Consider the following 27786-nt stretch of genomic DNA (forward strand, 5'->3'; position numbering starts at 1 on the left):
AGATGCAGACATGGAAGAATGAACTTCAAGAGCAGTTAGTCCCACTTACACCAGGTCCAAATTTGGATCTCAGTTGTCTGAAACTACAACATGGACTTTCCCCTTCCCCATACATTTATATTTATGACAACATTTTTCAGGCCGGAGGGAGAAATTGACAGATTATCGACAGAATGATTTGATTTTGATCGATCAAAGCCTTGACAGAGACAAATCATGTTTAACAGGGGACAAAAATGTGTACATAACTGCACAAGGTGGAAACCTCGCTATCTTTCTTTCCTGGAGTCAGTCACGCGCCCCCCCCGGCAAACTTCTCCAGTCCAGGCATCAAAAGACCCCCCGAATCATATTTCTCACAGATCTCCCAACACCAAGGCCACAGTGCTGGCTGCACCATGACTCTGAAGACCAGATCAGCTTTATTTTTAGGTGCTCCAACCATGTGCTTTTTTTCCAGTAATTCTAATCAAACATGTTCCTGGAACTTGGGAACATAACCGGCAGCAAGATGACACTTCCTGCCTGTATATCACATCACCAGAAAAGCGGTGGGGAGGAGAGAAGAAAGGACAGATACTTGCATCACTTTATCATTTTCTACTTTATTACTTCAAATTAACAACCACGATAAAGCTCAAAAAAGTCCAATATTTACACAGGAAAAAAGTACAAAATCCCCCCCACCCCCAAAGTTCTTCAGGTTTTTTTTTTTCTTCTTCAGTTTTTTTAAATTACAAAGTAATAAAAAGTTTTGCTCTTTAATTAAAAAAAGAGAGTAAGAGGGGTAAATAAATTAGGGAAAAAAACCAGTGTTAAATAGAAAGGAATAAAACCAAAAATGAACCCCCACCACCCCCCTCACCGGCTCCACACTAGTGTCAGTGCGCCAGCTAGAGGCCATATGTCGCAGCGGTGATCATCGCATTTTAAAACCCAAGAACCATGTGGTGTCTTGAGTATTCCTAAAATACATTTAAAACAACTAAAGTGGGGGGAAAAGGAGGTGGTCAGGGATTGTGCATACGCACTGGGATATCAGATCTTTTATTTGGGGCGGGGGGGGGGGAGCTGGAAGAGGAAAACCATCCCCCAAGTTTCTGCACACCCCTCTCTTCTTCTCAGATCCCACACTTTCCCCTCAGTAATTAAAACAAAACAAAAACCTAACATCACATGCAGCCTGATGTAAAAGACCCCACCCCCAGTATGGGAAGCGGGTTACAATCTCCCTGTCCTTCAGCTTCACTTTCACCTCCTCCACTCAACCGCGCACCCCCTCTGGAAAGAAACCCTTGGCATGCCAGGACCATGTCTTATTTATCCATGCCTGGTACGTCCGCTACCTCCCCACATGGTGTGGAGGTGCCACTGGGGAAAAAGGATGCCTGAATAAGTGGCAGGCCTTTCCCGTGACTCCTCTCACGGCTTGCCATCCATTTCTTTTAATGCTTGTAAACACACAGTTTCTACCACCAGCCATGACTGGAATAAGGGATTTTCTACCTGCCCAGGAGATTCCTGCAAAACAAGTGCAACCCCTCCCTCAAAAAGAATTTAAAAAAATTGCATTAGAAACCACTTGATCTTAAAATCAACCAAAATTTTAAAAAGACAGGAAGTTGTTTTAAAAACAAAAAACAAAAACAAGAGCAGAGTCGAGGGAGAGTGGGGTGCAGTCAGCCAGGAAGACGGTGGGCTGGGGGGGGAAAGCTGCACAAAGGCAGCAGAGGCATTTCTGCAGGGTTCCCGCGTCGTCAGCTTCTCGGAGGCGCTCGTGTTGGGGAACACAGGCGGCGAGCTCAGAAACGTTTCATGCCGGCACGGGGGGCAGCTCATCTCCTCAGTGTTGGCAAAAAAAACCAAACAAACAAAAAAAGCTGTTTTGTGGGGTTTTTTTAAGTTTTTTTGTTGTTGTTTTTGGGGTTTTTTTGTTTTTGTTTTTTTAAAAGAAAAATACAGTGAAGACACTAAAAGAAAGAGGGGGAAGAGAGTTAGAGAAAGGAGGGCTCCCTGGCCATCTCCTATGACGAGAGCTTGATACCCCAAAATTACCCATTTCTTTTTCCCCTCTCCCCACCCCATAGAGAAGCCCTCAGAACTATTTCCCATTTAAAGATACATGCACCGGTTTAAAAAAAAAAAAAAGTCTACAAACAGATCTTGCCTCTTACGGTGCATACCCTTCCCACATCCCCACTCAGCACCATCACACTGCCTCAAAGATGAATCAGGAGAGCACGAACTGGAAAGCAACAAAATGGCTTTCTGGACTTACAGCCCCCCCCAGGACAGGGAAGTATTTTACAGCATTCCCACCCCCCAGGAGCAATGGAATGAACTTCCAAAACCCACACCACCACCAAGCGCTGCCACTGAACCAGCCGTATGGATCGGAGCACCACAGTGTTGCTTTCCATCCCCAGCCAACGAAGCTCAAGCATCCCCCCCCAAGATAAGAGAGGGAAGGGAAGTGCACTGACCCACCACAGCGGCACTCAGGCTTCAGGCCAACAGCTGGCACCAGAGTCTCAGGGCACCAGCAACCGGGCACTGGGGAGAGCACTCACCTAAGCAAACACTGGTCCGGGGGCATCTTCTCCTCACTTCCCAAGGTGATCAAATGGCACGCTCGTCTGGGAAAGAGCAAGAGAGTGTGAGTGGACACAGGAGGCAGAACCAGAGACAGGGTTGGGGAGAAAGCAGGGAGACAAACATTCCTTTACCTCGATGTGTTTGTTGGTTCCCGCCTCCCTCCAAACCATTATTGCCCGGGAGCCAGCCTGAAGGACACTTGCTCCAAGGGAATCCTGAAAGCTAGGCTAGGAAGATTTCATCAAGTACTAGGCTCTGGAACCACAGAGGGCAGGGCAGGGGCCTTACATAAAAGGGTCATTCTTGTGGGAGTAGGACAACCCCTTACTGGCTGAAATCCAGCTCAACAGTTCAGCCAGCAGCTCCCGTGGCCCCTTTGGGGTCACCAGAACTGCAGGTGATCTGGGGCATGGTGTGGACAGGCCGAAGCCACGTGCAACAGGCAGGGACTCACCTGTGACGCTGAAATCCGTGACACCTCTTGCCGCCCTGTGAGGTCGGAGGAAGAGACGTTGGCAGGAGCTCCCCTGTGTAACCTCATGCTGACCTTCCGCTCCCTGTCCACCCGTGAGATCGCCCTGGGGGACGTGTTTCCTGTGCGAGGAAAAGTAGTAGAAAATAAGAGAAATGCGTTCAGCACCCTCAGCTTCCAGTCACTCCCAACACACCCTGGATTCGCACACGCCTTGGCTCCCTGCCCCACTCACCGGACTGTTGGATTCGGGCAGCGGGTGTGGAGGCCATGGGCTCGGCGACGTTGCGAAGGCGGTTGGCTGTGGCTCCAGCAGGGGGGCCGGGTGGCAGCGCCCGTGTGGCGGAACCCCGGAGTTGCCCCATCCTCTCTTCTCGCTCATGCTCTCGCCGCTCCCGATCCATGTCCTCAGGATTTCGGGCTGCTCCCTGAAAGACAGATACCGTCCCCCCACCACCGCAACAAGCTCAGCCTTCAGGGCAAGTCGGAAAACCCTGTGCCCACCCATGCCAAAAAACAAGCCTGGCCCAGGGACTAGCCAAAGAAACAGAGGGGATCCCATCTCTCTAGAACCTTCCATCCCATGGGGAGGAGGCTTCTATCTCCTCCTCAAGGAAGCGAGCGAGGGGGAGGTGCGTGTTACTGTTTAGACTGCAGTAGCAGCTACAAGGTGCTAGGTCAGAGGTGGGCAAACTACAGCCTGTGGGCCGCATCCGGCCTGCCAGCTGTTTTAAGCCAGTCCTCGAGCTCCTGCTGGGGAGCGGGGTCTGGGGCTTGCCCAGCTCCAGTGCTCTAGCCAGGGCGCAAGGTCAGGGGCCGCTCCACACGGCTCCTGGAAGCTGTGGCCCCCCTCCGGCTCCTATGCACTCCAATGGCTCCACTCCAGCGGGAGCTGCAGGGGCGGTGCCTGCGGGTGGGACAGCGTGCAGAGCCGCCTGGCCACGCCTCCGCATAGGAGTCGGAGAAGGGACATGCCACTGCTTCTGGGAGCCACTTGAGGTAAGCGCTGCCCAGAGCCTGCACCCCTGAGACTTTCCCCATGCCCCAACCCCCTGCCCCAGCCCTGATCCTCCTCCCGCTCTCCGAATCCCTTGATCCCAGCCCGGAGCACCCTCCTGCACCAAAAACCCCTCAACCCCAGCCCCACCCCAGAGCCTGCACCCCAATCCCCCTCCCACCTGCCGAACCCATCAGTCCCAGTCCAGAGCACCCCCTACACCCCAAACTCTTCATCCTCAGCCCCACTCCAGAGGCCGCACCCCCAGCCGGAGCCCCCACTCCCCCTCCCCAGCCTGGAGCCCCCTCCCATACCCTGAGCTCCTCATTTCTGGCCCCACCCCAGAGCCTGCACCCCCAGCCAGAGCCCTCACCCCATCCTGCACCCCAACCCCAATTTTGTGAGCATTCATGGCCCACCGTACAATTTCTATTCCCAGATGTGGCCCTTGGGCCAAAAAGTTTGCCCACCCCTCTGCTAGGTACTTGCCAAACACAGACAGAGCCAGAGTCCCAGCCCCGAAGAATGTACAAGGCTGCAGTGGGAGTGTCAGACCTGATGCCCCAGGGGATAGCAGTAGTGATTCCCAATTAATGCTGCTAAGTGCCCCTCCTGCTACCCAGGCTGCACGCCTGTCCTACTTACTGCTCACTAGGGACGAGCACCTGATGTGCTCTCAGCGAGCACCGTCAGCTTCTGCCCCCTGCCCTCCCCAGGGAGTACCATGCCCCTCGCAAAGGCCTGTGCCACTCACAAATTTGAGCATGTTCCAGTCGAAGACATAGTCGTAGGAGAAGCCCTGGCGGTGGAAGAGGTTACGGAAGAGCTGCCGCAGGTACGAGTAGTCAGGTTTGTCATCAAACCGCAGTGAGCGGCAAAAATTGAGGTACGTGGAGAACTCAGCTGGAGAGAGGCACAGATAATGGCCGATTGTTAAACAACTCCACCCTGACGAGGCACCTCCATTCCCCCACTCCGCTCTCCCTGCAGCAAGCCTCAGGTACAGCCACAGAACTAGGGCCACCCCCCAAAAGCATTGCTTCAGACCAGAGGGGCATCACTGCAGAGCCACACAATATGCACCTTCTCCGCTAAGGAACGCTCTGCTTTGGCCACGGAGGACAGCCACCCAATCCCTCAGGGGGAAATCCTTGCTCGCCTCCCCTCTTTGACTGCTTTTCAAGCCAGAGGTAGCATGCAGGTTGTATGGGATCCCCAGAGGGGAGAACATATCATTAACAAAATAGGCAGAACGGAAATTTGGGAAGCAGGTCCCATGTGGGGAGAAAGTGGCCACAGCAGTCCAGAGCAGCATGGGCTGCACACTGGTATCAGTATCCCCCACAGATCCAGACACCTCAGTGTCACTAGACATCAACAGCATGAGCCCTGAACCTTCTTCTCATCGCAGCCTGCCTCTAAACTGGGCCATCTCAAAAATACCAAGACCACCCAAACCCAGCTCCCTAGGGATTTCTGTGCCAGGACTGCAGTGCCACAATTCTCTCATCCCTTCTAATTGTTACCATTAGCAATGCGCTGGGTTCCTTCCCCACCACCCCCTGTACTGCAGTGACATGTGCCGTGCCTCCCGCTGCTATAGGGGGTCAGATTCTGTAGGGTTCCAGCAGGAGACGGGGAGCATACATGCACAGGTGTATTATGAAGGTACCCATCAGAAGCGTACAGCACTTACAAGGGTACCCTTTGCAGAGCACCTCAATGGGTGTTGACATCTTCTTCTCACTGATACGCTCATACTTTTGGCGCTTGGTGGCAGCCTTGAGGCCCTGCCAGGGCAGCGAACCCAGGTTGAAGTACATGAGCACATAGCCCAAGCTCTCCAGGTCATCACGGCGACTTTGTTCTGAAGGAGGAGGAGGAGAAGAGAGTTACACATGGGCAGGGAAGTGAGATGTGCCTGAAGTTGCTTAATTAGTCCCTGTGGTCAGGGGCAAGTAAGAGGAAACAGACCACCTCTTTTTTGCTTCCAATACACAACCAATTGCCCACCTGCGTCAGGCTCAATTTTTTGTGGAAAGTTTAACCAAAATGGTTCAGTCACTTCAGAGAAGGAGCTTAGGGCAAACCACCACATTATGTATTTTTTTAAAACAAGAGCAAAACCACCTTCCAAGCACTTTTTCTGAGAAGCTTGAGAGCCTCTATAATTCAGAGCAGGGACCTGAAATTTGGTATTGGAGGGGGAGGTTCACCCTGATGTCAAGGATGTGCCTCTTGCCATCCCATGACAATTTGCCCAAGTTTTCCAAGTTATAAGCCTCCGAATAACTGCAGTTCACACATTCTCAGTAGAGACCTGGTAGAGTTTGGCAGCTAAATTCTCAGAAGATTCTCTGCACTGAGCAGGTTCCTAACCCTGGGATGCTGGAGTAGAACAGGACTTTCCCTTCGATGGCTCCTCTCAGCAGCTGGGACCACTGTGGCATCAGGCACAGGAACTGAAAGTGGGGAGACCACCTCTCCTAGGCTCTCGATGCCTGGCTGCCAGCAGCGAGAGCAATGAGGAAGAGAAGGCAAAAGCGGGCCAACTAGAACGTGGCGAGGTGAGGAATGGAGGGGTGGGTGGAGAGGGACACAGGGAACAGAGTCAGGCTAGGAACAGAAGGGTCTGTAATCACTGACGCACATGCCCCCACAGTACCCACAATAGAACCCTGGAATCCTCAGACTCTACATTTCTCTGCTGTCGGGAAGGAGCTGTGAAACTCACTGGCAGGGTGTCTCTCATCCCCCACTAGTGGGTGGTCCACACAGAGGATAAGAACCTACTACTGCTACCATTTACTCTGTGAGTTCAAGTGGTGGAGGTCTGGGTTGTGGATCTAAACCCTGCTGATGAGCCAAGCTGGGTGTCAATATGGTAACATGTGATGGAATTCCTGGTTTTTCAGTTTGTTTAAAACAAAACACCATGTTAAAAAGATCTAAAATAGAAGAACATTAAGGTTGCAAAATCAAGCTCTCAGGCATTAAGAAATATCAGAATTAAGGTTGCCTGTACAACTTTAATTTGGTCCTCTTTGAGTATGCCTTAGCAGACCATCTTTAATGACATGATCACATACTGCTTTTTGCACAGGGCCCCTGCCCAATTCAATGTTTATTTTTGATCCTCCACATTTAACATGCAGCCCAGGCCTTACTGGCTTACTTACACAACATTCAAATCTTACACTGACTACAAAGTTATTCGTTTCCTTATAGACATTTCTATGGTGTTCTCTTCACGGTATCAGAGTATTTCGCAAACATAAATGCATTTATCTTCAAAAACAATCCTGTGAGATTAGATGGTATTATGCCTATTTTTGTGTGTGGGAAACTGAAGCGGAGAAAGAGTAAGGCCAAACTTTTTCAGAGTACTTCACACCTTATATGTTCGAAACACAGCTCCCATTGATTTGCAGGAGTGCAGAGTGCTCACAGCTACAAGTGAAATCAGGCCTCAGCTATCTTTGGTTGGGCACTCAGAAAATGAGACACACACAATATGTGACCACCTATGAAAAATTTGGTTTAACAATCACTTGCCCAGTATTTCATAGAAACTGTGGGTCAGAGGCAGAACTAATTTTCCGAGGGTGGTATTCAACTGTCTAGCATATGATTCCATCCTCTCTTCCTGAAATCCCCAGCTTAGTTCACTGCACGCCTTTCAACTTCAGCAACAAATTAAGTAGGTGAACTACTGACCAAGCCTCCTTCCCTACAATTCCGATTCCTCCTCAGAGCAGATCTATCCTGTGCACTGAATGAGGGGGACGGTGGTGTCCTCAGGAAAAACTATAATACAGTATCTAATTATACGATCATATACTAATGCGGACATACCAAGGACTGAATTAAGGTTGCACAGGTAATCTTAATACCGGAAATTCTCAACTTTTGAGTGCCTAACTTTGCAACTTTCACATTAAGAAAAAAAAAAAAACAACAACAAAAAAGCTACATTATTTTTAAATTGGCCATGTGAAGTGAGGCCCACGCACCGCTTGATGGCATTTAACTTTTGTTCAGATGCAGCGTTCAAGTCCAAAATTTCAGGGAATGTTCTAAGCATCACTGGACATAATCTTGTTGGTTTTAGTGTGTGTAAAAATCAAAAAACCCAAAAGGGAGAAATGGAGGACACATGGAGACCACTGTTCCCTCTAAGCTGTGTGTGCGCACACACAGATCCTTAACCCAGTGCACACGGTGAAACACCGCATGCACAAAAATTTGCACAGAAGAAATTTTTTGCACACACAGCCTGTCAAAAATTAGAGGGAACATTGATGGAGACGCTGGCACATGGTTAGAAGAGCCAGCAGCTTCAACCACCTCTGAAATGATCTATAGCTCCAACAGATTGATGGTTGCCATTAAAACATCTTCCAGGATATTGGTACCTCCTCCCACCAACGCACAGTCTTGGCTATGCCCGTACAATTTAAAATGTTGACCTCCTGAATTACTTAAATAGTAATGGGGAGGAGATAAATGAGGGTTCCCAGAGCCCCTGGCATAGGGGCAGAGAATGGAATACATAAAACCCTGGCATAAGAAGGGGCAGGGAGTCTCTGAAATAGAGGAGGATGGGAGAGAGTGGTAAGGAGCCCCCGGTGAGTGCAATGAGCTAGGCCTTTTGAAGCAAGGAAGTGTGCAAACCTCTAGTATCTATTATACCAATGCATCCCCTGCCCCCTTAACCCTGCCCTGAAGGGGCACCATGATTGGGGGAAGTGGACGGAGGGCAATATGAAAAAAAGTCTGATTTGTCTTTAAAAACCAGTTTAATTTAATTTGGATCCATAAACACTAAAACCACCGTAATCATAATGGTGGGATTATTCTTTGCGTGGTGTCACCAGAGGGCAGCAGAACAAATTTTCAGTTATGAAGAACAATGGGGAAGTGACCATTAATCCTTAAAAGTACACCTGTATCACTTTAAAGCCTGTGCACAACATTTCGGTGAGTTTTAATTCCATGGGAAGTTTGAAGAGGCTGACAGGGCAGCCCTAAGGTTGTTTTGGTGCCCTGACCGCATTTCAGTAACTTACCATGTTTAGATTTCTTTTAAGTGTAACTTAACTGTGAGCTTCCTGGATTTATAACTCTTGGTTGTGGGATAATTACAACAGCCCTATAATGTATATCACCCTAAACTGACAAGTACTCTCAACGTTAACAGTTTCTGCCTGGGAATATATATTAAAAGAACAAATAAAATATAAATAAGATTGAAGAGTACATCAATCTGACAACGTAAGACAGCTTCAACCTTCGCAATATCCTCATTCATCCTAGCCAACTGAGGGCATGGGGGGAGCGATAGCTCAGTGGTTTGAGCATTGGCCTGCTAAACCCAGGGTTATGAGTTCAATCCTTGAGGGGGCCATTTAGGGAACTGGAGCAAAAATCGGGGCTTGGTCCTGCTTTGAGTAGGGTGTTGGACTAGATACCTCCTGAGGTCCCTTCCGACCCTTATATTCTATGATTCTACACGCACTCAGGAACATTTCTTAGCATGCACACTTTTAATGTTTACAATAGTCACTTTAGCCTCACAAGATCCATGAGAGGTAGAAAAAAAAAAAAAATCACATATCCATTTTACAGGCAGGAAACAGGGGAAGAGAAGGATTTACTCATGGTCTCAAAGGGAATCCGTGTCAGAGCTCGCATCATAACTCAGGAGTTCCTGGTTCCCAGTCCTGTGTTTAGCCTACTACATCACACTTCCTCTCTGTGTTTTACTCATCTTCAGCTCCTCAGTCTTTCCTTGGACACCTGGAACAGCATCCACACTCTCCAACCTACTGATCCTCTTCCTCTCTACAAAATAACCTCTTCCCCACACCTCCAGAAAGCCCCCAAAGCCAATCTGTACCTTGGAATGAAATATTCTTTCCGTTCCCATTTCTAAGATTGCTATCCTACTTCCATGCCAATTCCCTCCCACTCATGGACACAGGCTCCTAGTCACTCCTTCCCTCCCTGAGATGGTGCCCAGACAAAGGCTGGTCAGGAATTGACAGCAGGGAGGCAAATTGCAGGGGGACAAAGTGCCTGAGCAGAGGGAGGCTATTTAGGACTTGCAGCAGATAAGATTCATGAGCTCACCTGCTTCCCTGCAGCCACAGAGGCTCCCCAATTCCCAGCACACTGCTACTCACCTGACCCTTCCAAAAGCTATGCTATTTCCATGCGTTTGTGACTGGGATAATCCTTGGGAAGGGAGCCAGACTCCCCCCAACCCCTGTTCATTCCTCACCAAATTATGTTCTGATTACAAATTTGTATCAGATTTTGTGAACTCTGAGGTTGCACAGCCCAGAACTACTGTCTTTAATAGTGCATGAAGCTGGAAATAGTGCCAGGGACAGAACCAGTAGAAAAACAGGGCCCAGTCTGATGTCATCTATAAAAGGAATTTAGGGTGGTGGCGGGAAGAGTTATTATTCTCATGCTTCCCATACTCACTATTCAGACAGAATATGCTAGGCCCCTTCTGTGTCAGTCTCCTGGGCACCCTGGGTGTCTATTTCAGACGTTACATGCTCTGATGGGCACAGGGGATTCTCATCCCCAGAGCATGTGAAAATTGATTGGAATGTATGAACCAAGGGCCACGTAGTCAAACGACTCCCCTGGTAACCGTGGAAAACCTCCCAGATCTCCCCACCCATGTTTTCACCCCTAGTCTCTGGGAAGGGAAGGAAAAAAAAAAATGCACTCCTTCCAGACACTGGAATGTACGATCCTTAGCTTGCAGAGTCAAATATAAGGCTCTCATTGATTACTATTCCACTCAAGGGTTCCTCCCTTGCCTCTCAACTACATGAAGGCAATGGTAAGACTGAGTATTTAGTAACCGAAACAGTCAAATTTCAGAGTGAACCCCTGGCAATACTGTTAACTCAGAAACATATGTCAGTTGTCCAGTGGAGAGGTCTCACGGACTGGGCACAGCACTGGGAGCCAGGAAGTGCAGAGTTTTGATTGTTGTTCCGACACCAACTTCCCAGGCAGCCTTGGGCATGTCACTTACCCTCTCTGCAACTCCACTTGTCAAATGGACAGTGATTCTGGGAGTTGTTGCAAGGATTAATGTTTTCAGCTTCAACATTTTGTGCAGAGTGCTGTGTGAGAGTTACAAGTTTATAGCATATGCAATCTGCCCTTTGAAGAGCAAACAAGATCTAAACATTCAACAGGATAGGCAAGCCAGACTCAAGAATCAAAGGCTAAAGATTTAAGACCATGGTGGAAAATTAAATAAGCAAAACAGACATATTAGTCCCACATTCACTCAAGTCTGACAGAGCAGCCCAAAAACCCAGTCCCTGACTGACACAGTAGGTGAAGCACACATGAAGTAATCCCAGTGTGGCAGTTACCCTGGTTGTGGGAACCCTGAGTAAGCAGCACACTGAAATTATATATCTCACACACACACACACACACAGGTGGCCAAAATAGGGTCCATAGGGTTCTACCAGGCTGGCTGTATTTTTAATATGGAGCGGAGGCCAGGAGAGACCTTCATGCTCCCAGCTATGGCAGTGCTCTCTGTTTTGATACATAGCCTTCATCCTCTATTTCTGCAGAATAGGTCCAGACTCTATGGCTTCTAGAAAATCAGTGCCAGTGGAGAGGGGAAAGCTTTCCCCGATGACTTCGGGGGCCCAAGCCTTCAGTTTCTGGAGGATTTAAGTTCTTAGCTCATAAAAAACTGGAGAAAACCTTCCAAATGTGAATCAAATGTAGCCAACAGCTGCCTTCCCGAGCCTGCGGACAGATAGCTTCAATGCTTCTGTTGCTCACAGCTTTGCCAAGCAGCAGCAGCATAGTTAAACAAGAGTCTGATCATTTTTATTGCGGGTATTCAGAATTCCATGGGCAGCTGTGAAACCGTCAGAGAATCATGTCAATTTCACTCTGCTATTGACTGACAAAGTTATGCCTAAGGCTGCAAGTCTGTCATGGAGGTCACAGAAGTCACAGGTTCCATGACTTTCCGGGACCTCTGTGATTTCTGCATCAGCCAGTGCAGCCCCCTGGGGCCAGCCTCACCAATTGCTGCTGGGGAGGTCTTGTGCCACCACGCCCCTCTCCCACCACCACCAGCAGGAGTTTGGGCTGAAACAGGGGGTTGGGGGGTGCAGAAAGGGGTGAGGGCGCTGGGCTGCGCTTATGTCAGCGGGTTCTCCCTGGAAGCGGCAACATCTCCGTTGGCTCCTAGGCGGAGGCTCAGTGCGCTGTTTCTGCCCGCAGGCACTGCCCCCGCAGCTCCCACTGGCTGCAGTTCTTGGTCAAGTACTCGGGAGGGGGCAGCGCATGGAGCCCCGGTGACCATGCCTCCGCTTAGGGGCTGCAGGGACATGCCGGGAGCCACACGGAGCTGGGTAGGGAGCCTGCCAGCCTGCCCAGCAGCAGCAGCAGCAGGGGTCCTGGGCCACCCATGTGTCGTTCCCTGCCCCCCCCAAGCACCCAAGTTTTAGTCAGGGGTATATAGTACAAGTCATGGACAGGTCACAGGCAGTGAATTTTTGTTTACTGCCCGTGACCTGTCCATGACTTTTACTAAAATATACCTGTGACTAAAACGTAGCCTTAATTATGAGCAACTGAAATCCAGGGATTAGGAAGGAAACCACTATGCAACCTTCACTATGGCACCTGCTGCCCCTCCCACGATATTGCAACCTACAGCACGTGGCACACACAAAAAGACATCCAGAATCCTCACAGACATGGACACATGCCACAGCAGGCTCACCAATTCCCAAGTGGGTGTTGATGGAGGCGTAGCGGGCCGTGCCAGTCAGGTTCTTGTTTTCCCGGTAGGGGATGTGCTGGTGGGTCCGGGCGTCTCGGTACTTCTTGGCCAGGCCAAAGTCAATTATGTACACGAGGTTGCCCTTCTTGCCAAGCCCCATGAGGAAATTGTCTGGCTTCACATCCCGGTGGATGAAGTTCTTGGAATGAATGTACTCTATACGGCTGATCTGGAGAGGGAGGGTGAACATAGCAGGAGAAGTGGGAAAGAAGCTTGTTATGATTGTATGAGTTACAACCCTCACCCTTAAAAGAGCATGGTCAGATGGGCCTGGCAAGTATCAGCCATGGGAGTGGGCTTGAACTGCGAGCTTTCTGGTGCTCTGCAATGAGGGTCACTGTCCAAGAAAGGACTCTTCTCCCCAACTCCTGGGAGCTGAAAAGCAGCTGAACAGGAAACGTCCATTCCCACCAACGCTCCCCCCCTTCCTCAGAGGGGAAGTCGCCATTAACACTCCAGGGAGGGAAGGGAAGAGAGTTTGGCAGGGATATTAAGCTTCAGGGCATTGAGCCAATCTTTAACTATTCAAGACCAGGATGAGACCTAACTGGATGGGGAGGGGCACAGATTATCCTACATCTGCCTATTTGAGGGTCTTAACCTTCCTCTGGGACTTCTGGTGCTGACCACTGCCAGAGGCAGGATACTCAGCTAGATGGACCTCAGGTTTGATCCAGTCTGGCAACTCCTATGAGTGGGTGGCCTGGTTCCCCAGCCTCTTCAAGAGCAAAACACCCTGGAAGCCACTTGAGCTCCCTCTCCATCTTCACTCAGACAAATAGCCCGGGGTACAGCAGGTCAGAACTGCTACTGAGTGGAATGGGTAGGAAAAGCCAAAAGTAAGGTATGGGGATGGAGCTGAGGTGCTGACACCTTTGGAAGAAACTCACCATCTGGTCTGCCAGGAGCAGAACAGTCTTGAGACTGAACTTGCGGGAGCAGAAATTGAAGAGATCCTCCAGGCTGGGTCCCAGGAGTTCCATCACCATCACATTATAGTCACCCTCTGCCCCACACCACTTAATGGAGGGAATACCCACTGCGGAAAGAGAGACCAACCCCATGAATAAGAGGTAGACAAGAGACATCCACAGTGATTCCCCACCTCCCAGAGTATTCCTTGCTGAGAAGGGCATATCCAACACTGAAGGACCCAGCAATAATTTCTCTCCCTCCTCCCCAAAATACCCTAGAACAATTTCTGCTTTTACTTTCTTTCTAATTCAGCTGTTTTTTGCTTTTCCAGCAATCGAATGTCTGCTAGTTTCTGTTCATGCTCAAGTTGCAGTTTATTTGCTGCCTTTTGCATTCTAATTTTTTCTGCATCTTCTGTAGTGTCAGGTAAGGGCTGTGCTCCTGCCGCCTGATCACTGGCCATTAACAGATCTCTCAGTTCTTGATTTGTAGCTTTCTTTCTAAAGCTTATCCCCTTTTCTGAACACAAATCTTCCAGGGCTTTTTTTTGGCAAGGCCCTCATATGCTCTTCGCTCACCCATTGCAACTGCTCTTTAATAAACCAAACTCTCACTACCAAAATTCAAATTTGGATAGCGTGGGGTTCTGACCCAAAGCTTAATTGACCTGGTTCTGTGGATCCTTGCACGACTATGCTACTGTGATGGTGCTGCCTGTGGGAGCCAGCTGAGGTCACTCAACCAGGGTGAGCTGCAAACAGAACGGGGCAAACAAACCCCAAACACTGGTGGATATTCCAGTACTTAGATTTACCAAGCCAGCACAAAACAGCTTCTATTGTACCTCACTGGTTACTCAGAAGTCCAAATAATGCAGTTCCCTTAAAGTACCCAGCCTCAGACCTCCATCCAGACATGCAAGTCAAACACTAGGCATGGCAACCTCGCTGATCTCACCTCCTCCCTGCATCATCTTGTAGAACTTGCTCTCGATGTGGAGCTGGGGGTGCTTGGTTTTGACACATTCCAATTTGATGGCAACTTCTTCCCCAGTGGCAATATTGGCACCTAGCATAGGAAAAAAGGGCAAAATGAAGCTTAGAAACATGCTTGGAATTAAGTGAGACACCCATGATGAGGTTTATGCAAATCCTACGCTGCCACCACTGCAGAATGTGTCCTGGAATCTACTCTTTGACACAGAATTGCGTGCCACAATTTAAACTTTCATTTTAAAAAAATCACACAGTGTCTAGCTCTTATGTTTGCAAAGAAAATCTTGAGGTGACAAAATAAAAGGAAGCCAGTGCAGACAGCCTGAAACAGCAGTTCTGAAAAGTGCAAACTGCCTCACTGTATCAGCAGGTTAAGTCTACAGTGACAATGTGTAGGTCAACATGGTTAAAACAATTGACACTGAAATAGTTAAACATCCAACTAATGTGCATATCCCACAATTCCAAACCGCTTATCAGCCCAGGTGACCCCCCCCCCCCCACACTCCACAGTGTAATTATTGTTCACCAATACAATTTGGGATATGTCAAAGACTTTTTCGTAAGTGTGAAGAAATAAAAGGAATGCAATAGCAAAATAAACCACACAGGGACTCCTATACTGAGGGTATTTCTATATCTCTGATGTAAATTTTTAAAAACGCTATATTTTTAAACTGAGGCTAGCTGCCACAGAATACAGGAATCTTGCTGCGGAGTACACCGGGCCAGCAGCCGAGATGGATTTTCTGTTGTCTGCGGGAGGAGGACTGAAGGGGAGAGGGAGGAGGGACATTCCTCCCCTTCCACATATTAACAGAGGAGGGGTTCCATTTGTTTCCTGCCATCCTACAATGGCAAGAACTGAAAGATCTGTGCATAGGCCACAAGAATGACACCCCAGACCTCTCTCTAATCCCAACCCACCCCTGCACTGGAATTAGGGACGACTAAAATTCACACAAACTAACTGCTGGTTGCACAGGTGACTGGCAGTCAAAACCATTGATTATCACTATGAAAGTTTTTTTTTTTTCCCTCCTGCTGATAATAGCCCACCTTAATTGATTAGTCTCGTTACAGTTGGTATGGCAACACCCATTTTTTCATGTTCTCTGCGTATATACATCTTCCTACTGTATTTTCCATTGCATGCATCCGATGAAGTGGGTTTTAGCCCACAAAAGCTTGTGCCCAAATAAATTTGTTAGTCTCTAAGGTGCCACAAGCACTCCGTTTGTTTGTTTGGTTTTGGGTTTTTTTGCTGATGCAGACTAACACGGCTACTACTCTGAAATCAGAAGATGGAGTCGGAAGGAAAGGGATGGTAGGGGGAATTTGTTCAGCCATAGGAATAGAAGAGACATGGACAAGATAGTATACTGAGTTGGGGCACAGCAAAAAACAACCCAAACAAACCTCTGGCCTTAAAGCTAGTCTTGGCAGATAAAATTAATTCTTGCCCTCCACTCCAGGCTTTAGGAAATACAAAGTCCCTGGTGAGGGACACAGAAAGAGCACCTTCTATCTATCCATCCACCCGTCGCCACCCCTCATCCAAAACTGGGACCAAGTAGGGAGAAAATGGTCGAGAGAAAAAAGCACCACTTGATTTCCTCTCCCATCCTAGATCCACAAGATAAAGCAAATGCCTCCAGAGTCCATTCTCTTTGGGGCAGTTGTGGAGAACACCGATTAGCTTGAGGCAGCCTGTTAGCAGAAAGGTGTTGCCAAGACACTACAGTATCAGGGCTGAGACAGACAAGTTGGTAGGAATTTGTGAGAGACACAAATGTCATTAGGGGCCAGGAGGGACAGATTTATGAAGAACAATTAAAAAGAGCTAAATACATATCTCGTCAGAGACAACTAAGCAGGGTGGGGAGGGAGAATGGGACATGACAACAGCCTGCAAATATTTGCAGACTGTAAACACCAAGGAGAGCGAGGAATTATTTCTGGTGCTCTGAGGGAGTGGAAATAGGATCAACAGGATGAAATTAAGAAATATTTTTACTCAATATCTGGGGTTGGGGGTGTCGGAGGAGAGGCCTTCTTGAGACTCATTCGGCCAAGGGTCATTTTTGGACACAGACAAATTCCATGTTTAAATTATGGTCTGTGATCCAGGTGTATATTTAGGACCACGTACTCCCTACACTTCACAATGGAACCCCTCCTACTAATTTCAGTGGGGAGTTTGCTCAAAGATCAAGGTTACAGCATAACTGTTGCATAGTCACTAAGGCCTTGTCTACCCTTCAAATACTGCAGCAGTGCAGCTGTACCCCTGCAGCACTTCAGTGAAGACATTACCTACACTGATGGGAGGGATCGTCCCATGGGGTAGGTGATCCACCTCCCTGAGAGGCAGTAGATAGGTCAACAGGAGAATTCTCCCATCAACCTAGCACTGTCTAGGGTGTTAGGTGGGTTTAGCTGCATTGCTCAGGGTGTGGAAGTTTCACACCGATGTAGTTATACCAACCTAATTTCCTAGTGTAGACCAGGCTTCAGCTTTTAATTAGTCATTGCTTGTTCAGTCACTTAGGGCATGTCTACACTACCAAGGTTTGTTGACAAATCTTATGTCGACACCCAAAAGTCGACAAAACAAAAATTGCCAAAGGGTGTTGACACTTGCTCCCTCTGTTGACAGACCATGTCCACGTTGGGGACACCATCATCAACAGGGTGAGCAATGCTCTGTGGGTATGTATCCCAGCGTGCGGTGTTGTGGGAAGGAAGAGCCGATCGCTGCGCACCTTGGGAGGATTCTCTCCCAGTTCTCCCACAGCCCCCTCAGCTGCCGAGAGCAGCATCACGAGGAGCTCGGTGAGCTCTCCGTGCTGAGGAAAGGCAAAGCAGCACAGCAGCCATCTGCCTGCTGCTGTGTTCCTAGTGCCGGGCAGAACAGGAGCATGCCAATGATTTGCTCTTTGTCCCCCAAACCAAGCAGCACACAGATACTTACCGCAGCTTTGAAAGGGGAGGGGCACATCCCCGCAGGGCAGCAGAGATCAAAACACTAAGCAGAGCAATCAGGCATTGTGGGATACTGGCAGAAGCCAGTTCTGTCGACAAAACAATTAGCAGCGTCTACACTGGCTTTTTGTTGACAATAAAGGGAGGGGAAAAGATAAAAGTCTCTCATAGGGGTGGAAGGTTTGTGTCACCAAAGCCGGACGTTTTTCGCGACACAAGCCTATTGGAGTGTGTATGCTCTTGCTGTTTTGTCGCCAAAAGGCAGTTTTTGGTGACAAAACTTGCCAGTGTAGACAAGCCCTGGTAGATTCATTATTACCCAACGGGAAAACACTCACGGCTATTTCCAATTTGTCTCTCTCTGCCTTCACCTCAACTCTCTTCCTTTCATTCCTCTCCATTTCATTCCCTGCAGCAACTCCCTGTTCCCTCCCAACTCCACCCACTAACACAATAAACTATGAAAGTTAATGCTGACATCTTAAAAAAAAAAAAAAAAAAAAAAACACATGACAGCTTAGATTCTGCAAAACCTGGATATGCCAGATAGGCAAACATCTCAAGAGGGCCATACCTGGCCTTCAGGCCGAGTGTTTTCCAAAGACTGCTCCAGAGGTGTCAGTCTCCCATGGGAAGTAGAAGCAGCATCATTGCTTGGGGCATTTTAGAACTAGACTGGACAAAACACTGGAAAACGTGCAGCAGGGAATAATCTTTTACTGATCAGGATGACTGATTAAACGCTTTTCACTCAGAGCCCTGTACCTCTTCATAGCACTCTGTAGGCATTGGCTGATAATCCTCACTGCTGAAGTAGATGCATATCCTTTCCCAGACACAGGCATGGAGAGGCTACATTACTTGCTCAATGCTAGAGAGGGAGTCAGCGACAGACTCAGGAGAAGAATTCAGAAGTTCCTGGCCCTTTGCTCCATGCATTAACCATGCACCCTCTTTTACTATCTGATAGACTTGTGGAAGTTGCAGACTGCTGACATCTCTGATTCTCCTCCTTCCCCAGAGGTTGCTCCTAGCGTTTCAGACACAAATGCTATTTAGACTTCTAGCTTCAGCCATCAGAGAGATTTAGGAATTATCCACAATCCTACATAACATCCACCCCCAGTCTCGCTCAGCTGTAGGGGCTGTCTGAATTCAGAATTCATTTGTCTTGAGCTTTTTAAACTGGCTAGGGAGGGGGGAGACATCACCTGCAGAACAAGGAGACATTCTCCACAAAGGGTCCTTTTAGAGAAGGAACAGATGTAAAGAACTAAGATACAACGCCCACTGAGGTTGGTGTTTTTTAGCTACATTCTTCCCTCTCCCCACATCCTTCCCCTTCCACCACCTTCTTTCTTGCCAGCTTAGGGAGGGAAGAAAGGATGGCCGCTGAACAGATGGGAGAAGTCAGCTAGGGCAAGAGAGAGTTAACAGGCTGGGAAACAAAGGGAACTCCCTCCATGCGAAGGAGGGGCATGCAACCAGGAACTGTCCAAGCACACACCACCAGTGTCCCAGCATGCTTTGCCTGCCAGTCAATCCTCAGCTCATACTCCTTTCAATGGTTCCTCTCTGAAGCAATCCAGTCCCTTCACCACCACAATTTCACTGCTGACTTGCAATAGCTCCTGTATTCCAGTCCTGGGCCCCCAACCCCAGTTCTGCTAATGCATCTCACTTTGACTCATACAATCAAAACCACTTCCTCACCAAGCCCATTAAAAAGCAAACTGCATGTTCTGCAGAAATGTTTACACACCCATTGAATTACAGAACCATGGAAAATAGTTAAGGCCCACTGGATTGTCTGTGCCATCTCCAGCCAATGTAGTGCTGTTCCCCACGTCCTCAAGATGGGGAAGGGGGCACCACCATTTGAAATCACTCAGTTTAAGATATATGTATGTGCAAGAGGAAAAAAATATTGCCCCTCTTCCAAAAAACGATCCATGAAGTGCATTTCCCACAGCACCATTGCTCAGGGGAAAACACACTGCTGCATGTGTGGTCAGGTGAAAGGGGAGAGGTCAGGAGTTTAGCTGTACAAACCCAGGTTCCTCATCTCACACCAAGACAAAGTTTATTTGTTTCACTTCATTCCCTCTATCTCCAGGCCACAAAAGAGAAATATTAGGCGAATCTAGTGCAGCACTGACAGATCCACTAACAGAGATATTCGTTCATGAGGGGAGGGCCTGGGTACACTACAGCATGCCTGATCCCAAGTTGAGGGATCACCTAGGCTCCAACACAGCCAGCTAACACTGCTTAGTGTTAAGCAACTTGACTGAGTGAAAAACAATTTAAAAACCATTCCCCTTTTGCCTATCAAGACAGGGCATCACAGCCTCCACTGCCTTGCCTAGCTGTTACCACTCAGGACAGATCTTGAAGTCATTGTTTTCAGTGAACTATCCACATCTGCTCAATGTGCAGCAGCAGTAAAAAAACCACCTAACAAAACGTTAGGAACCATTAAGAAAGGGATAGATAATAAGACAAAGTATCATAATATCAATATTTCAATCCATGGTACGCCCACACCTTGAATACTGCATGCAGTTCTAGTCACCCCGTCTCAAAAAAGATATTAAAAATGGAAAAGGTTCAGAGAAGGGAAACAAAACTTATTAGGGCTATGGAACAGCTTCCATATGTGGAGAGATTAAAAAGACTGAGACTGTCCATCTTGGAAGAGACACACCTCAGGGGGTATTATAGAGGTCTATAAAATCATGAATGGTGTAGAGCAGTGGTGCTCAAACTGTGGGTTGGAACCCCAACAGGACCCATTTTAAGGGGTTCACCAGGGCTGGTGTTAGACTTGCTGGGGCCCAGGGCCGAAGCCTGAGCCCCACTGCCTGGGGCCGAAGCCCATGGGCTTCAGCCCTGGGTGGCAGGGCTCAGGCTTCCGCTTCAGCCCTGGGCTGCGGGGCTCAGGTTACAGCCCTGAATCCCCAGGACTGAAGCCCTTGTGGTTTGGCTTTGGCCCCGGCCCCCTGGCCCGGGACAACAGGGCTTGGGCGGGCTCAGGCTTCGGTCCCCCATTCTGGAGCGTGTAGTAATTTTTGTTGTCAGAAGGGGGTCGTGGCACAATGAAGTTTGAGAACCCCGGTGCAAAGAAAGTAAATAGGGAAGTGTTATTTATCCCTTTACATAACACAAGAACCAAGAGTCACCCAACAAAACGAATAGGCAGCACACTGAAAAAAAACAAAAAACAAAAAAAAGGAAGTACTTCACACAACACACAGTCAACCGTGGCTCTTGTTGCCGGGGCTACTGCAAAGGCCAAAGTATAATGGGGCTCAAAAGAATTAGGTTAGTTCATGGAGGAAAGAACCATCAACGGCTATTAGCCAAGATGGTCAGGGATGCAACCCCATGCTCTGGGTGTCCCTAAGCCTCTGACTGCCAGAAACGGGGACAGGACAAAAGTCACTCAATTGCCCTGTTCTGTTCATTCCCTCTGAAACATCTGGCACTGGTCACTGGTGGAAGACAGGATACTGGGCTAGATGGACCATTGATCTGACCCAGTATGGCTGTTCTTATGTTAGTCACTTACGCCTTGCAAAGTGGGTGTGCAACAATTCCAGAATGTTTTACACTCACTTTGCACAGGTGCAGGTGACTACACGAACTCCAAGGGAGTGAAGGATCAGAACCATTATCTCTCTGTATCGCCATTCTCCTCACCCACATACACACACGCTCCTGATCTACAGCAGGAGGTACTTACCTAACGCAAAGGGGAGGTTTAGATTGTGTAACATGCTTGAAGGCAAAAGGTATTATTGCCCCTTGTTCCTTGCTTCACTTGGTTACCAACACCGTCACCTGAGTTGGCAGCTAACTAGAGGACCACAAACAAATGACATACAGCTATATATTGAGGGGGAGGTAGTGTGCAGGGGGATACAGCAGGGAATCTCACTCTGCTTTTACCCACCATCTTTATTAGAGACCTGGGCAAAGGCAGTAAATAGCCATTCGTGACATTCACAAGACACTACACATGGAGGAGTTGCAAACACCCATGAGGACAGAGAAATAATAAAAAGGGAATGGAAACATGGGCAGAATATAACAACTGAGATTCATCTTGGAAAAATAATCTGAAAACAACGTTCAACAGGAGGAACTGAGGAGCAGTAAAGCTGAGAGTGATCCTGTGGCAATAGCAGACAGCAAGTTAGAGCGGAGTTTGCAATGTGATACAGTAGTGGTAGTGCGGGGGGAAGCCCAGGAGATCCAAGGAAGCCCTCTATGCAGAGGCATCACATTACAGAGCACTCACGAGGAGAGCCCTTTGCTCGACCACGTCTAGAATACTGTACTGGCTTCTGGACATCTCAGCAGGTCAACAAAATGGAAGGAATTCACAGAACAGCAACAATACCGACAAGTGGCTAGGTGGACTGATTTATGAGGAAAGCTGGAAAGAGCTAAACATGTATCACCTGGCAACATGACAATCAAGGGAGCGCATGATAATCACTTACAAAGTATCTGAAGGGTGTAAATATCAAGAGGGAGGGGAATTGTTTAGGGTGGTCTCTTGAGGGTCTATAACTCGAAGTAATGAGAGAAAAAAACTGAGCAAAGGGTAAATTATGGCAGTTCTGAAGAAGTTATTTTTTTGTCAGAGGGGCTCTATTAAACTGCGGAATAGACTCGCAAACAAATCCCTATTGTTTGGGCCACTAAAAACGGAAGTGGGCTGGGGGCAGCATAAGAGTTTGGGAGAAGAATAGACAAGACGTAAGCTAGTATTGGAGGGTCTCTCCTTCTTGGGACCCCTCCCCGCCTTCGTCCCTGAGCGACAACAGCAGGAATCATAGCACCGCCTGGAGGTCTTCCCGGTGGCCCTGAACAGCTCTGTGCTCCGACACCCCAGCTGGCGACTGGAGTTATAAGTATCTTTCTACTCAACATGGAGTCAGCAAACCTCCACTAAAGAGATTTTACCAGATCAGTCTCTCTGTCCTGGTGTAACAGACCATCCCTTCGCCAAACCACCGCTCCCACAACCAACAATCCCCACAGGTTAACAGACAAGCTTGTGAGAGGAGAAGGGGATGGGGTGGGAGTCTGACAAACACGATCGATACAGTCCACTTCGTAGCCAGTCTGGCCAGAGACCCAGTTCCTTTCACCACTCCCTGGCCTGAACTGGCTCTTGGCACATGTCAGCATCCTCACTTAAGGAGACCGCCAGTAGCAGGGAAGGCCAGAGAAGCAGCCAGTATCCGCAGCATAATCCTTGAGGATCGCCCTCAGAATCCTTCCCCACACAAGCCAGCTTTGCCCCATTAGCAGGGAAGAAGCATCACCGAGTTTAGAAGACACATCTTGATGGCTAGACGGGCTAACAGAGAGACTCACCCAGGTAAATGTCTCCAAAGGAGCCACTGCCAATCTTTCGGCCCAGCCGATACTTGTTCCCCACTCGGAGCTCCATGGTTCAGTCGCACTGGGGAGGAAGCAAAGGAAATGCAGAGTCAGAGCAGAAACAGGAACTTAATCTGTACCCCACATGCAACTGCACAGGAGATCTGGAGTTTACCGGCAGGTCCCTTTCCCCAGGGCTGCAAGTTCTGCAGGGGGTCAGGTTTGGTGCCCTAGGGTTTAGTCTCCTGAATTGCCATGTAGGAAAACTGGGATCCATTTCCTGTCCCAGCCCATTGGCTGTCCAAGGCCAGCAGAGCCAGGAATGCTGCGGGGACAAGACCCAAACCTATTTACTTTAGCAATCTGCACAGCCATGTGGGAGAACCAGAGTGAATCCCTGCTCCATCATTTCTTCAGAGATGTGAGGGGGGGAAGGGAACGACACTGGAGGGTTTAATGGTGTGGAGAGGTACCCCAGAGAAGCAGCATTAGCACCAGGACCAGCCTCACACGTGGCAGCCTAAAGTAACCTGAACCTGGAAGAGTTCTGGTCTTCAGCATCAGAGACCAAGCTGGCTAGGTATGAATCCCATAGCAAGGAGTCCAAGCTGAGCAAGGAATGGGACCAGCACCCCTGTGGCAGGTGTACTTTGGAACTTACAGCTCTGCGAGACCGACCCACTATTACTAGCAAGCTGTTCCACAGGGGGCTGGGGAAGGAGGAAAATAAATAAATAAAGGAAACGTTCCATTAAAATGTCGTCAATCTATGCATTACTTTCCTATTTTAGTGCACTTCAAGGACAGACTGCAGCCTCCATTGCCCTATTGGCTCCCTCTGTCTGCACTACAATACGCCACAGTGGGTGTCCTTTACTGCTCCCTCCTCCCCCTCACCACCTTGGCATGGTCTAGGAACACAAGGCTTTTACCTGCTACCTCTATAAATGCACAGCAAGACACCAGACTCAACCTAGTCACTTTCCTTATACTTCGCTCTGGGTGGAAGGCCCACAACCATGGCACTCATTCCCACCAGAGATCCAGCCTGAGCCTTACCACCTTTAGGGTGCACTGCAGGACCCATCTCTTTGCGCAGGCCTTCGCCAAATGGAGTTCTGGAGGCTCCCCGGCAATGTCACCCTGGATGGCCACCACCTCGAGCTTTCCCCTGTTCAAGTAATGTGGCTCTGTCTAAAGGAGGGGAGGAGAGAATGTGGCTCCTTTTAGAGGATTCTGCTGTACAGTTAGTTGACGTAATGCCATATTATTAGTGTACAGAACGCAAGACGCTGGGTGTATTGGGGATGGGCACCTTGGAAAGGGAAGGAATGAGTCAGATGTTCAGAACAAGGTAAGAGGAACTTTCCCTTGCTGGGGCGCAGTGCACAGGAAGTATCTTCGAGAGGGGAATGTCTCCTTCTCTGGCAGAGACAAAAATAATGCCAGTGACAGGGGTTCTCGGCACATGATAGACCCCAACCCAGAGTTGTTTCTCCCACCCCGGGGAGAAGGGATTACAGAAAGAGTAATGGATGGGCTGCATTGACACACAGGAAAAGTTGTCCCACCAAGGCATTCAGGGGGCATCACAAATCCTGAAAACAGAGTGCAGCCACTAGAAACCACACACAAACACCAAGAGGTGGAGTCCTCTTGCCTGATATTTACCTAGGTGCCTGGGCTTCTTTATGCTTAGAGACTACAAAGCCCCATTACTATTGAAAACTTCTGCCGAATGAGAAATAGGCACAGCCCTGGGAACAGACCTGCGAGGCAGGTGTGCCTGCGCAAGGGCACAACACCAGCCTCGGTTTTATCCACTGCCTGCTATTCCGAGACTACGACCACACGTACATACACCTGACTCACCCTCCCGCTCCAGTTTAGGAGCAAAGGCACAAACTGCACTAATGACACTGTGGCACGCTGAACCCAGCATCCACTGAGGCCGAGCTTGGCCAGGCCTGGTGCCACTAAGGGTTAGCGCTCTGCTCAGGTTCTGTTCCCAGCGCTGGTCAGCAGGCCCTACGAACACTGCAGAGGCTGGGCCCCATGTCTTAGCGTGTGGAGCACCACCTACTATGCAGGAGACCCAGGTTCCAGTCCCTGGCTCAGACACTGGCAGCTCACCAAAGGCTGTGCCCAGGGGTTTGTGCCCATGCCCAGTTGTGGTTCCTCACTTCCTGGGACAGACAGGGGCAAAGTTCAGGGTCTATCGTACATAAGTGTGCAACAACCCCCATGCTGACTAAGGAACAGGGTCAACAGTCTCTAAAAGGGAATCCAAGAAGGAAGAATGGAGGCACCCATGGGGGCTTGGGGGAGGGAGGGTGTAGGGTGAGCAAAGAAGGATGGATATTTCCTCCTGTAAATGCATCCCTTCCCCCCCCCCCAACTGCAGCATTGGAAACAGAGTCTTACATGGAGGGTACACTGCAGATGGGTACACAGACGGTAGCAGGATGAACTCATGCCAAGGGCAAAAACATACACTCACCCCCTGGAACTGCTCCAGGGGTTAGAAGATTTACTAGCTCACCCCCACACGCCCTACAGTTTCCACTTTCCTTTGTAGTCTGGCCTCCAGATCTGTCATAAAAAGACACCTTTGCCCCTTTCCCTCCACCCTGCCAGCACTCTCCAATCAAAGCAGTATTCCCAAGGTCCAGAGGACAACCATTTAGTTCTCCATTTAATTCATAGCCCCTTCCCCACAAAAACTTAAAGCAAGTATGCACTCTGCATGAGTGAATGTGTAGAACATATTAATATCCTCATTACACACATACACCTACAGCACACTATACAACCCTAGAAATACTATATTCCCCTCAGTGTTGCATACCCACAGATAGGTTCCAATCCCATTTATGTAATATAAATACACATGTACATACAAACACAGAACATTATGTAAACACATGATATGCACACACAAGCTGCAGACCCCTCCCCTCCCCTGCACCCCCCACTTACATGTCAGCACAGACTATCAGGAAGCACATAAACCATTTACAAATAAAACAGATAAATAAAAATGACACTACCCCCACCCCACCTGAACAGCTAGGAGACCCAAATGTACCCAGGGATACCACAGGCCAGAGAATATTAAACACACAGCGAGAGTTGACCGCTACATAATGGAGGCTGCTAGGCTGAATCTGGCATTAAGGGGAAACTGAGGAGAGGGGGGGGGGGGGGGGAAAGAGAAGAGAAGCTGGCTAGTACACAGATCATAAAGGCTTTACATAGCTTTTTCTTAAAAGGGAGGGGGGATAAGGAGAGAGGCAGAGAGAAAATAGAATTTAAATAGGAAAAAATATGACATTTTTCTTTGCATACAAAATGTCAAATATAAATACAGGTCCCTCTGGCCCCTGGCCCCCTTTCACAGTTACAAAAAAAAGGAAGAGGGAGATGGAAGAAAACACAACAAATACAGGCATTAAAATAAAATAATAATAAAGGGAGAAAGAAATAAACAAGGTAGAAAAATTCCTTGTCATGGTTCTCCACAAGCAAAATACTAAATTAAGTCAGATTCTAACACTGGATTTTTTTAAAGGCACCAGCCAATTAAAAATGATAACAAAGTAATATTTTCTATCCATTCCTAGCTATGTTCATTTCAGAAGGTGAAATAATTCCAGATAAACAGTTTCTCCCCCTTCCCTCCCCCACGAATCTTTTCAGTGCACAAAAGGAAATACTTATTTTCCCAGCTGATTCTCAGCACCATTCCCCCTCCAACCTCAAAAACACACCCTGTTTGTCAGACATAATACTTTATAAATATACAATGCAGGGGCCACCACTATAGTTTATGGCCACCCCTAAAATAAATAACACCCAGAAAAGCAAGAAGGGGTATCAGTTACTCAGGGCAAAATGTTTTAAAATTATGGAGAGATGTTATTAAGAGAAGCAGAAATGAGCAGATTTCCTTGCCCCCTTCCCCAAATACAACAGCCTAGTAACATACAAAGATCTAATCCCGCCCCCCCCCACACAAAAAAACCCAACGAAATAGAATAAATTAGAGCCACTTCAACATGCAGAGAGCAAAAGAAACCCTTCACAGCTCTGAAAGGGGAAGATCAGGGCCCCTAAAATGCCCTTGCAAAAGTGGGGAGCAGGGGGCTCTGTTGGGTGCCCCCCCTCGCTTTGTCTCCGTAAAAACGCTTTTGTCCTCCTTTCTTCCAGTTTGTCTTATTTGCCTGTGACACATTCCCCCAGCCCTGTCTCCCTCCCCTCCCCCAGCCTCCTCCTCTCTCAGCAAAAACAAAGAGCCAGAGGGGCTGCCTTTCCCCCCGGATTTGCACCCCAAGATAGATACAGATGCTTGCAATATTTACCCAGCCTGGAAGGGGTCTGTGTCCGGCTGCTGCTCCGCTGGCTGTCAGGAAGGCAGGTGGCTGGGATGGGAAGGATGAAGGAGGATTGGGACAGGGTGTTCGCGGCTGTCCCCGGCTCCAAGCCCGGAGCTCCCTCCTTGTCTCTCTGCTCTGCCTGCTGAGCGCCTCCCTCCCTCTCGCCTGCCCCTTCAGTCTGTGTACGCTGAGTGCTCGCTTCT

At 48.6% G+C, this 27786-nt stretch overlaps 1 protein-coding gene across 2 annotated transcripts; it reads right to left on the minus strand.

Moving 5' to 3' along the window:
• Nucleotides 1–685: 685 nt before the first annotated feature.
• On the minus strand, nucleotides 686–27786 carry CSNK1E (casein kinase 1 epsilon). Of its 2 annotated transcripts, XM_074941566.1 has the most exons (12): nucleotides 27569–27786; nucleotides 24267–24401; nucleotides 23202–23289; nucleotides 14788–14898; nucleotides 13806–13954; nucleotides 12856–13084; nucleotides 5761–5931; nucleotides 4819–4967; nucleotides 3303–3495; nucleotides 3050–3189; nucleotides 2571–2636; nucleotides 686–1970 (listed from the first exon to the last, which is right to left on the minus strand). In XM_074941566.1, exons 3-11 carry the CDS (start codon nucleotides 23275–23277, stop codon nucleotides 2604–2606), a joined length of 1251 nt encoding a protein of 416 aa, XP_074797667.1. In that variant the 5' UTR covers nucleotides 23278–23289; nucleotides 24267–24401; nucleotides 27569–27786; the 3' UTR covers nucleotides 686–1970; nucleotides 2571–2603. The 2 variants fall into 2 exon arrangements, with proteins under 2 accessions (XP_074797667.1, XP_074797666.1); XM_074941565.1 differs by lacking the exon at nucleotides 24267–24401 and having other exon boundaries at nucleotides 27569–27785.

Source organism: Natator depressus, chromosome 1 (genome assembly GCF_965152275.1).
Source record: "Natator depressus isolate rNatDep1 chromosome 1, rNatDep2.hap1, whole genome shotgun sequence".
NCBI lineage: Eukaryota > Metazoa > Chordata > Testudines > Cheloniidae > Natator > Natator depressus.